Here is an 11,901-nt window from a genome sequence, read left to right as displayed (position 1 = left end):
CCTCAGCCTCCCGAGTAGCTGTGATTACAGGCATGCACACCACACCCAGCTAATTTTTTCTATTTTTAGTAGAGACGAGATTTCTCTCTGTTGGTCAGGCAGGTCTCAAACTTCCAACCTCAGGTGATCGGCCTGCCTCGGTCTTCCAAAATGTTGGGATTACAAGTGTGAGTCTCCGCGCCCAGCCTACATCATTTTCCTTTTTAGCTCTTCAGTACTTCTTTGTAAAATATGGTGTAAATTTTAAAATTCTAACTCTAGATGTTACAGTACTTATCCTTTTCCCTTGCTTGCTTTCTTTTTTTGGTCTCCAAGACGGAGTCTAGCTTTGTCGCCCAGGCTGAAGTGCAGTGGCGTGATCTTGGCTCATTGCAACCTCCACCTCCCAGGTTCAAGCAATTCTCCTGCCTCAGCTGCCTGAGTAGCTGGGATTACAGGCGTATGCCACCACGCCTGGCTAGTTTTTGTATTTTTAGTAGAGACGGGGGTTTGGGCAGGCTGGTCTTGAACTCCTGACCTCAAGTGATCTGCTTGCCTTGGCCTCCCAAAGTACTGTGATTACAGATGTGAGCCACTGGGCCTGGCCTCGCTTTCTTTCTTTCTTTTTTTTTTTTTTTGAGATGCAGTCTCGCTCTGTTGCCCAGGCGGGAGTGCAGTGGTGCGGTCTTGGCTCACTGCCACCTCCGCCTCCTGGGTTCAAGTGATTCTCCTGTCTCAGCCTCCTGAGTAGGTGAGATTACAGTTGCCCACCATCACACCTGGCTATTTTTTTGTATTTTTAGTAGAGACGGGGTTTCACCATATTGGCCAGGCTGGTCTCAAACTCTTGACTTTGTGATCTGCCTGCCTCGGCCTCCCACAGTGCTGGGATTAGAGGCGTGAACCACTGCACCCAGCCTGCTTTCTTAATTCCTCTCTATTGGCTGGTAGGCTTTTTCCATGCCAGCCCTGTTCAGAACTCTTTGGCTTACAGCCACACTTAAACAGAGTGTTCTTTCATACTCTCCCTTGTGCGTGGGTCATCTTCTGTATGTAATATGTCAGTCGAGGGGTCCCCAGCCAGTCCTTTTTAAAGCCTGACTATTCACTTTGGCTCATTCCTTTGGTAACCATCCCTTATGCATTTACTATGTGCCATGCATTGTGTGAGGAGAAGAGAGAAATGATATGGTTCCATCTTTCTCCAGAGGATCGTGGTTAATGGAGAGACAGACAGTAAATATGAAGCATATTTGATTACAGTACATTGGATGGTAAGAGCTTATGTAGGAGCACCACTTGCCCCAGCATGGGGGAACTTGAGATGATGCTTAAACCAAGCCTTGCAGGATGAGTTGAATTAAGTAAACAAAGAAGGAATATGATGTTCTAGAGAGAAGGTATAGCATATAAAAAGGCTTAGTGATATGAGAGGATTTGGTATATTTAGAGTGTTACAAGTTAGTTGCACAGTCAGTAGGACCTTGTGGGCATTTCTGGTAGGGAGGGAGAGGTGATAGGAGCCTCTTTCTCAAAGTGTAAAGCACCTGAAACTTGTCCCTTCATACTTAATTTTCTACCTCCTGCCATCTCTTTACTTTGAGTATAGTAAGAGGAAAATACCTGCATAGATAGATCAGGGAACCCTAGGCTAGCTGTTTCCAAAGGTAAACATCCCTCATGTCCTACACATACTTGCCTCCCTAGCTCATTTGCAGAAAATGTTTTTGGATTGTCTGAAGGGTATTAAAAATCCCCATATAAGCATTTATCTTAGCATTTATGTTGTCAGTATTTACCTTCTTTATGGTTTTTTTTTTCGTAAGTGGACTATATACTGACAGTTTCAAATGCTGATGGTAGGAGCTCTTTTTAAAAAGTAGGCCAGGCATGGTGGCTCATGCCTGTAATCCCGACACTTTGGGAGGCCAAGGTGGGTGGATCACCTAAGGTCAGGAGTTTGAGACCAGCCTGGCCAACATGGTGAAACCCTGTCTCTACTAAAAATACAAAAACTAGCTGGGCATAGTGGCAGGCGCCCATAATCCCAGCTACTTGGGAGGCTGAAGCAGGAGAATCGCTTGAACCCGAGAGGCAGAGGTTGCAGTGAGCCAAGATCGTGCCACTGCACTCCAGCCTGGGCAACAACAGTGAAACTCCGTCTCAAAAATAAATAAAATAAGATTAAATAAATAAATAAATAAATAAAAAGTCAGTATTCAGGAGCTGAGTCCAGTCACTCTCCCACACTGCAAGACCATTGCAGTAGTCCATATATGAAAAAAAAAATCATTACTCTTTTATGGTGCTTACGAGAATACTAGGATAGGCACTATTTAAACTATTAGGAAATTTTAATGAAAAATGTTAATCATGCTGCCCTTAGGTTTCATCTCTAGATTCTTTGGATTTTTTTGTGTCTGTTTATTCATGCTTTCCTCAAATTTTTTTAACTTAGAATTTTTAACTTTACATTTTTCTCTTTTGTGTTTTACATTGATTGTAAAATCTTTCTGCTTTTGGAGCATTTGTGCCAGGATGAGAGGGGACAGTTTAGATCCTCTAACTGCATATGCTGCAGATTATAAAGCCACAGTAATGTGTTTCCTTTGCAGTTGTGCCTTCTATTCCTTGCTCCAGACTTGCTCTGATAGGGAAGATCATTCATCCTCAGCAACTCATGCACTCATTTATTCATGCTGCAATGGGAATGGTGATGGCCTGGTGTGCTGCCGTGATAACCCAGGGCCAGTACAGTTTTCTTGTGGTCCCCTGCACTGGTACTAACAGGTAATATTAAATATATTTTTCCTTAGGAACTTCGTTTAATTACTAAGCCAAAGGTGACCTATATAGGTTAATCCTATGAGTAATCTTTGCTTTCCAGACTTCTGTAAAAGGTGCTTTTTTGCATACATCAAATGTTTTTAATATTTTATGTTTATTGAATTCAGCAATTAAAAAAACATTATGTGCAAGGTGCTATGCGATTTATGAGAGTGATTCAAACATAGACTATAAGCTCCTTGAGAGTTGAGAACAATAGAGAAATTAAGACATGGATACAGAGGAATGTAATAGGACGAAGAAAGTGAGATGTGCAGACAAAACCTGTGGAAGTTCAGAAAACGAGGGATCCACACATGTTCTTGGAGGAGGTAGCATTTGGTTGAAGTCTGAAGGAAGGGTAGTATGGAAAGAATGAAGAAAAAATTTTAAGAAATTGTAACTGCCTTTTATAGAGCGCTTTTATAATTTTGAAACTCCTATAGTTCTTGAACACATGGCATTGATACTAATTGCAAGTTGATATTCTGACTTTAAAAATTAGAAAAGATTACTGGGAGCCAGGAGTGGTGGCATGCGCCTGTAGTCCCACTGCTTGGCAGGCGGAGGCAGGAGGATCCCTTGAGTTCAGGAATTGGAGGCTGCAGTGCCCTGTGATTATGCCTGTGAATAGCTCCTGCACTCCAGCCTGGGCAGTGTAGTGAGACCTTGTTTGTGTTTTTGTTTTTGTTTTTAAACAAAGATGATTGGAGTGATCTTAAATTCTCTGTTTTCCACTGACTTTAAAACAGTGTTACATATTACTACTGAATACTTGATTTTCTTTTTGCCTCCAGCTACTATTATATAAGGCAGGTAGTTTTTTCCCCCCTTAACCTCATAAGCTTTCTTGGTGAAAACTGTCCTGTTGATAAACATTAAGTGATAAAAGACTGTGAGTACAGGACTGCTATGAAAAAGGAAATCCCAACTGCTCACCATGGATGAGTCTTGAATTCTTTTTTGCACTTCTCTTCCTAATGGAGGTGGCAGTGAAGTTCCAGGGAGCAGAAGGCAACCGTAAGCTACAAGTTGTTGAAGACATTATAGTGCCTATTACAAATACATTTCCTGATGATTTCACAGTCAGAATCTTTAACAAAACGAATCTTTCTTCATCATTTTGTAACTCGGAGTTCAGATAACAGTTAACCTTGAGTCTTACCTCTCCTGGAGTTAGATGGTGGGGCAGGCCTACAACCTGTGTGCGTCTGTTAAAAATGGCATTCTACTGAATTATGATGTTGTCTCTGTATACCCCCAGATATCTGATAGACAATAGAGATTCTCAAAAAACTCTCAAAGGAGTTCTTTTTTTTTAGAAAGGAGTTTGAGAGCTTGTTGTTTACCAAATAGATCTTATGCTTATAATGAAAGCTATTGTAAAATGATAGGGGAGTGGGCTAACAGCAGTGTCCAGCAGGGGGATCCTCTTAGATTTGGGAAGCATCAGGAGTTCCTCTTCAGCAGGAGTCCTTCAGGCAGTTCAAACAGATGATAAGTCCCATAGCCACGTGGGAGCTGCAGTCTTGTCTGTGGATACAACTCAGGTACAAGGAGGGAAAAAAATCAGTATCAGACATGTATGGGACTCTCTGCTTTAAAGACCTTGTGCCCCACAAAATCCAGTAGTATCTCTTGTAGCAGTTTTATGGGCACAGCATCCAGGATCCCCATGAGGGAATACTCAGTTTTAAAGTGATAACACAAACCCAATGTTATGGCATCTCTATCAGGTATGTGTAACTCATTTATAGTTGCTCTCAGCCCGGACACAGTTTACCAACTTGTAAGCAACACTGTTTATTATTATAGTAGATATTCTTAATCATATCAGATTTCCAGGGGAATAGAGGTAGAATTAATTAAAGAGCAGAGTGTCATGATTCAGGAAAAAAGGTTTTGTTAATTTTGTTCACACTTACTGAAAACGAGCCATCTTGTTAGAATTTGGGACGTTTCTTAAGTCTTAAGTCATTAAAGTAATTAAGCTTTGCCTTCGGTAAACATTGAGCCTAAAACAGTGATATATGTCCCTGACTGTTGAATTAATAACTTAATTTTTTCCCTTCAGCTTTGGTAGCCCTGCTGCGCAAACCTGCTTGAATGAATATCATCTTTTTTTCCTACTGGCTGGTGCATTCATGGGCTATAGCTATAGCCTCTTGTATTTTGTTAACAACATGAACTATCTTCCATTTCCCATTATACAGGTAAGATCACTTGAGCATTGCTTTATGTCAAAATTTGGCTGAGGTAAAATTGCCTTGGTGCTTATGTATATAACTGGATTTATCTGATTCATTCAATATTTGGTAACCAAAACTTAGAACTGAAATCCTCAAAATGCCATTTAGAGAGAAGATATTTGTCTTCATGAGACTTTAGCATGTTTTTGAGAGTTGTAGCTACCTTTTGCCATTCTCAGAATACCTCTTTGCTACACTGTTTCCCTTCCTGCTAGGTAGTGGCACTTGCTGTGACCCACCAGGGTTTGATGACGTTCATACATAGTAATCTGTAGCTTCTTTTTTTTTTTTTTTTGAGACAGAGTCTTGCCTTTGCCCAGCCTGGAGTGCAGTGGGGCAATCTCGACTCACTGCACCCTCCGCCTCCCAGGTTCAAGCAATTCTCCTGCCTCAGCCCCCACATGCCACCATGCCCAGTTAATTTTTGTATTTTTAGTAGAGACAGGGTTTCACCATATTGGCCAGGCTGGTCTTGAACTCCTTACCTCAAGTAATCCACCTACCTCGGCCTCCCAAAGTGCTGGGATTATAGGCATGAGCCACCGCGCCCAGCTGCTGCTTTTTTTTTTTTTCTTTTTTTTGAGACAGGGTCTCACTCTGTCACCCAGGCTGGAGTGCAGTGGCGTAATCATGGTTCACTGCAGCTTTGACCTCCTGGCTCAAGCAGTCCTCCCACCTCAGCCCCGCCGAGTATCTGGGACTCCAGGTGTGCAGCACTGTGCCTGGCTAATTTTTGTATTTTTTGTAGAGACGGGGTTTCTCCATGTTGCCCAGGCTGGTCTCAAGCTCCTGGGCTCAAGCTATCTGCCCGTGTTGGCCTCCCAAAGTGCTGGGGTTACACGTGTGAACCATCGTGGCTGGCCTGCTAGCTTCTTTTTGAACTTAAGAACCTTGTGAGTTTGGGGATGTGCAAGTAATTTTAGAATATGTCACTTACTGTCTCCTACCATTTTCAGAACAAGGCAAAGTTTGTATAAATAAAACAGTTTCAGCTGGTTTGAGTGGTAGAGTATAATCTACCTTTCAGTTAGGTCTTAAAAATGTAATCTGGTAGGAGTCATTCCTGGAACTGAGAAGCACTCCTCTGGCAGGAGAGGGAAAGATGGTTGAGATGTCTCACGGATGCGTGAGGGCTCTTCCCAGCCTGTTTCTGCTGCTCCTCATTTGCGCAATTCTATTACTTCCTTCATTCATGCCCTGGTAGACTGAAGACTGGACATTGGAGCAAAATTATTGTTTCTACCATGTAATGTCAAAATTTGTAAAATTTTAGTACTTTTTTTTTTTTTTTTTTTTGTGATTTCTTTTGGTAAAATGTTAGATTTATTCTTAATCCCAAAAGTTTATTCTATGATGGTAATAGCTTTGGCTTCAGCTTTGGCAGAATATTGATTTTTAACAATTGGTGATTCAGTATTTGGTCAAAAAATGTATTTGGGGCATGTCTTGTAGCCATGAGTGTATAGTGGTATTGGTCTGCTGAGTTGGGTGCTGTTCTTCAGCCTGGGGATAGTTGGAGCAGGTGTTTTGCTGGGTGGTGCGATGGAAGGGCAGTGGAATGAAGAAGCTGAAGATTTGGGAAGACTAGTGGAAATGATGGCTTTTGATGCCCAGGACCATAGTTTCCTGCCCATCAGGTTTGTAAGTGTCTTGCCCAGCAGGATAGGTTTGCCTCCCGAGAAGACTAAGAGGGAGGGATGACACCATAGCTTATCCTTCTTTCATTAATTCTAGGAGTGCGGCATACGGTGTATGACCTTTCCATGTGCGTTTTAAGTTGCTAAGGAAGCAAGTTGGATTGTCAGGAAACTGTGAGAAGTCAGGCCCATTCCCCTTCTGACCCTCTATAGAGCGCAATGTGATTAATAGCCAAGCTGACCAGAGAACTTTAGAGCTTAAAGAATTTTATAAGCAATAACAACCATTAACATTATCATCATTATTTATTTATTTATATATTGCCAGACAGTCTGAGTATGTTTATATCACCATTATTTTTGATGCTACCTGTCAGGTAGCTTTCCAAGAATGATAATATTTTATTATAAAATATTTAAATATCATATTGATAAGTTGAGTGTGTCCTTGACCACCCCGTGGCCAGTCTCAAACTTTGGTAACAATGGTTACCAGTGGGATTAAGGATAATACACTAAACTGGTAAAGTTTATATTCTTCCAGACCGTTTAGTGTACATTTACATGTTTGTAGCTATAACATTATATATTTTGTGGAGTGGGGTTTATATAAGTGGTTTTATCTTATATACATTATTCATTAACTACTTTTTTCATGTAACCATGAAAATTTAAGGCTTTTTTTTGAGACGGAGTTTTGCTCTTGTTGCCCAGGCTGGAATACAGTGGCGCAATCTCGGCTCACTGCAACCTCCGCCTCCTGGGTTCAAATGATTCTTCTGCCTCAGCCTCACGAGTAGCTGGGACTATAGGTGTGCACTACCACACCCAGCTAATTTTTGTAGAAAAATTAAGGCTTTTAAAAGATCTACTAATTTTAACCAATTTGCCATTAGTCCATTAGTTTTTTCTTTAAACTTGCCTACACTACTAAAACCAATTCTATTGCCTTTATCAAATTCATTGTTCTATGAGTTACCAGGATTGTAAAAAATACAAATAATAAAAAAGATGAAAACAAAACCAACCAACCAAAAAGGAACATTAACAAAAAATAATTCTTAATGATGGACCGATAGGTAAAAGCAGACTGTTAGTATGAAGTAGGGCACAAAGAAATGTACATCAAGACAGGGCTTGGCAAACTATGCCAACAAGACTGTTGAAAGTATTAAATGAGATTTATAGAGCGTTTAGCATAGTGCCTGGCACATAGTAAATATTTAGTGAAGGGTAGTTCTTAGCCAAATCACAGAAGAAATCCAACAGAGAATTGAAAAACACTTCAGCATGGGAGCAAGAGGTGGGGGAAATGGTATTTTCTGCCTGTCTGCTGAAATGTCTCCCTGCTTCCCTAGCCTCTCTGAACCTTTGTGAAGAATGGTTGAGGTGAAAGCTGTGGTAGGAATAGTATAGGAACTATGCCGTTTTATTGGGGCAGGTGTGTGGTAGTGGTAGCACCCAGTGGCTACATAGAGTAGTGCAATTCCACATCTTGTACTTTGAAAATAGTTGAACAGACCAATATAATTGAAGCAATATGATTAGTGACCAAGTATTTATATGGACTACTTTTTGTTTGTTTTCTTTTTGAGACATAGTGTCGCTCTGTCACGCGAGTTGGAGTGCAGTGGTGCGGTCTCAGCTCACGGCAACTTTTGCCTCTCAGGTTCAAGCAATCCTCCCGGCTCAGCCTTCTGAAGAGCTGGGATTGCAGGTGGCTGCCACCGTGCCTTATCTTATATATATTATTTTTGTATTTTTAGTAGAGACGGGGTTTTACCATGATGGCCAGGCTGGTCTCGAACTCCTGACCTCAAGTGATCTGCCTACCTTGTCCTCCCAAAGTGTTGGGATTACAGTCGTGAGCCACTGCACCTGGCCTGGACTGCTTTTTGTAAGATACTGTAGGCATCTCCATTCATGATATGAAGATATAGCTTCTCAGTACTATAATTCTTTGCTATTCTTAAGCTTCTGAAATTCCTTAAGGAAGGATCAGTCCTAATATAAGCATACAGGTGCAGTGGCTCATGCCTGTAATCCTAGCACTTTGGGAGGCCAAGGTGGACAGATTGCCTGAGCTCAGGAGTTTGAGAGCAGCCTGGGCAATATGGCAATACCCCACCCATCTCTACTGAAAAATGTAAAAATTAGCCAGGCGTGGCGCACCTGTAGTCCTAGCTACTCAGGAGGCTGAAGCACAAGAATTGATTGAACCTGGGAAGTGGTGGTAGCGGTGAGCTGAGATGGTGCCACTTCACTCGAGTCTGGGAGGCAGAGCAAGACTCTTATCTCCAACAAAAAAAAAAGAGAGAGAGAAGTTCATCTTTTTTTCTTTTTTTTTTCTTTTCCCTTAGATTCCTTCTAATCATTTATCTTGTTTTCCATTGGTATTTTAGAGGCAGAGAGTGAGAAGGAGAGAGAGGCAGACAACCTTTGTTTCAGAAAACGTGTAGGTTTTTCAAGAAAAGACATTTGATTTTTTTTCTTATTTGATTCCTTTCTCTTAGATCAAGCTTTTCCAACCTGTGGCCCAAGGGCGCATGTGGCCCAAGACAAATTCATAAACTTTCTTTAAACATTATGAGATTTTTTTTTTTCTTTCTTTTTTTTTTTTTTTTTGAGACAGAGTCTCACCATTGCCCAGGCTGGAGTGCAGTGGCACAGTCTTGGTTCACTGCAACCTCCGCCTCCTGGGTTCAAGCGATTCTCCTGCCTCAGCCTCCCGAGTAGCTTGGATTACAGGAATGTGCCACCATGCCTGGCTAATTTTTGTATTTGTAGTAGAGACGGGGTTTCACCATGTTGGTTACGAACCCCTGACCTCAAGTGACACGCCTGCCTCAGCCTCCCAAAGTGCTAGGATTACGGGTGTGAGCCACTGCACCCGACCCTTTCTTTTTTCTTTCTTTCTTTCTTTCTTTTTTTTTTTTAAGCTCATCAGCTATCGTTAGTGTATTTTATGTGTCGCCCAAGACAATTCTTCTTCTTTCAGTGAGGCCCAGGGAAGCCCAAAGATAAGGCACCCCTGTCTTAGATCATTAGAATTTTCAGGTTCCCACTAAGGAACTATTTAGCTGGTTCAACTTTCTTATCTTTCACATAATTAGAGAGGAGGCATGACTTACTGAGGGTTATACAGAAAGAGGGAGCACTAGAACTCACAATTCTTTATTCCTAGGCTAGTATCTTCTCCACTGCCTCCCATTTTTCTGCAAATAGCATTTTAAAAAATTTAGTACAAAGGCAGTATGCATTATTTTTAAGGTTGGAGGCTCTGAGGCTAGCCTGCCTGGATTAATAGCTCAGATTTTCCTTTTGCTGGCTGATAACATTGGTTGTTATTTAATCTCTCTGTGCCTTGTTTTCTTCATCTCTAAGATGAGGGTAGTAGTAAAAACTCCCTCATAGGGTTCTTATGAGGTTTAAATGAATTCAAATATGTAAAGTGCTTAGGACAGTACCTGGTACATGGTAAGCAACAAAAAAATGTTAACTGCTGTTGTTACTGTGTTTCGTGTACTTTCTTCATCTGCATAGTATTTAGTACCAAGTATGGATTGATACGGTTAATTTTCTTATTTCTCATTTTATATCAGTGAGATGTTGAATAATATAAATATTAAATTTTTTAACATCTGAAATAGTTGATGTTTTTGCTTCTGCAATACCCTTTGTCTTCTTGTACAATAATTATGTTTTTTATGTAGACTGACTGTTACAGTTAAGTGCTTGCTTTAAGATGATGTTGAGTGTATCATTTGATTTGGATGTGTCATTTGATTCTGGTTTTTTTCCCCCACAGCAATACAAGTTCTTGCGTTTTAGGAGAGCTCTGCTTTTACTAGTTAAACACAGTTGTGTGGAATCACTGTTCCTGGTTAGAAATTTCTGCATTTTATATTATTTTCTTGGTAAGAATTTCTGTTTTTTGATACAGTGATATATTATCTCATAACCCAGAAAATGTCAGTTACAAAGTCATTCTTGTGTTGTGCGTTTTCTACATTTATAGGTATGTGATTAGCCCAGCTGATTCATTGTTTAAATTGTCAAAGAGAATGTATTTAGTCGTATGTATGTAGGAAAATATTGTTAAAGAAAATGTGACATATACCTATAATGAAATATTGTTTAGCCTTTAAAAAGAAGGAAATCTTGTTATGTACTACAGCGTGAATAAACCTTGAGGACATTATGCTAAGTGAAATAAGCCAGTCACAAAAAGACAAATACTGTATTATTCCACTTATATGAGGTATCTAAAATAGTCAAACTCTTAGAAAACAGAATGGTGGTTGTTGGGCTAGAGAGTTGGGAAGGGGTGGAGTTTCAGTTTTGCGAAATGAAAGGTTCTAGAGATCTGTTGCACAAAAATGTGCTTATAGTTTACTGTACTGAACACTTAAAGATGGCTAAGATGGTAAATTTGTTTGTTTTTTTTTTTTGCGCTCTGTCACCCAGGCTAGAGTGTAATGGCACGATCTTGGCTCACTGCAACCTCCACCTCTTGGGTTCAAGCAATTCTCCTGCCTCAGCCTCCCAGGTAGCTGGGACCACTACCAGGCATGCACCACCACGCCCGGCTATTTTTTGTATTTTTAGTAGAGACGGTATTTCACCCTGTTGTCAGGCTGGTCTCAAACTCTTGACCTCAGGTGATCCGCCCACCTCTGCCTCCCAAAGTGCTAGGATTACAGTCTTGAGCCACCACGCCCGGCCTAAGATGGTAAATTTTATGTTACAGGTTTTTTACCACAATTAAAAACAAATGCATTCTTTTTTAAAAAAAGAAAAAATACTGTGCATCATTTGGTCATTACTTTGTCTAGAAATGACATACTCCTTTTTATAACTCGTAACTCAATACTAATATGATGTATTTTGTTGGTAAAGGAAACTTATGGCATTTATTAACATGACTATTAAGCACAAAAATGCAGTTTATTATTTAATATCACGAATAGTGCAAGGTGAAAACATTAATCTTGTTAGCAACACGTAATAATTTAAACAAAATCCGACCTTCAGGTGTTCTTTGTGCTTCTTGTATTTGGATGTCTAGGTCTAGCAAGGCCAGGGAAATTTTCTTTGATTATTCCCCCAAATAATATTTTCCAAGGTTTTAAAATTCTCTTCTTCCTCAGGAACACCGATTATCCTTAAGTTTGGTCGCTTAACATAATCCCAGACTTCTTAGAGACCTT

At 40.4% G+C, this 11,901-nt stretch overlaps 1 protein-coding gene across 3 annotated transcripts in view; it reads left to right on the top strand.

Annotated features, from left to right (window-relative positions):
* NDC1 (NDC1 transmembrane nucleoporin) overlaps nucleotides 1-11,901 on the top strand; it is a 67,445-nt gene that overhangs the window by 7,876 nt on the left and 47,668 nt on the right. For 2 of the 3 annotated variants that reach the window (XM_011973795.1, XM_011973793.1), the window contains 3 exons: nucleotides 2,595-2,769; nucleotides 4,880-5,018; nucleotides 10,500-10,608. In XM_011973795.1, coding sequence (XP_011829185.1) covers nucleotides 2,660-2,769; nucleotides 4,880-5,018; nucleotides 10,500-10,608 — 358 coding nt within the window. In that variant the 5' untranslated portion in view covers nucleotides 2,595-2,659. The remainder of the gene's footprint in view (nucleotides 1-2,594; nucleotides 2,770-4,879; nucleotides 5,019-10,499; nucleotides 10,609-11,901) is intronic. The other variant, XM_011973794.1, reaches the window with a different exon arrangement.

Source organism: Mandrillus leucophaeus, unplaced genomic scaffold (genome assembly GCF_000951045.1).
Source record: "Mandrillus leucophaeus isolate KB7577 unplaced genomic scaffold, Mleu.le_1.0 Scaffold14, whole genome shotgun sequence".
NCBI lineage: Eukaryota > Metazoa > Chordata > Mammalia > Primates > Cercopithecidae > Mandrillus > Mandrillus leucophaeus.
The sequence above is the reverse complement of the archived record's forward strand: the minus strand, read 5'-3'. Positions and strand labels throughout refer to the sequence as shown.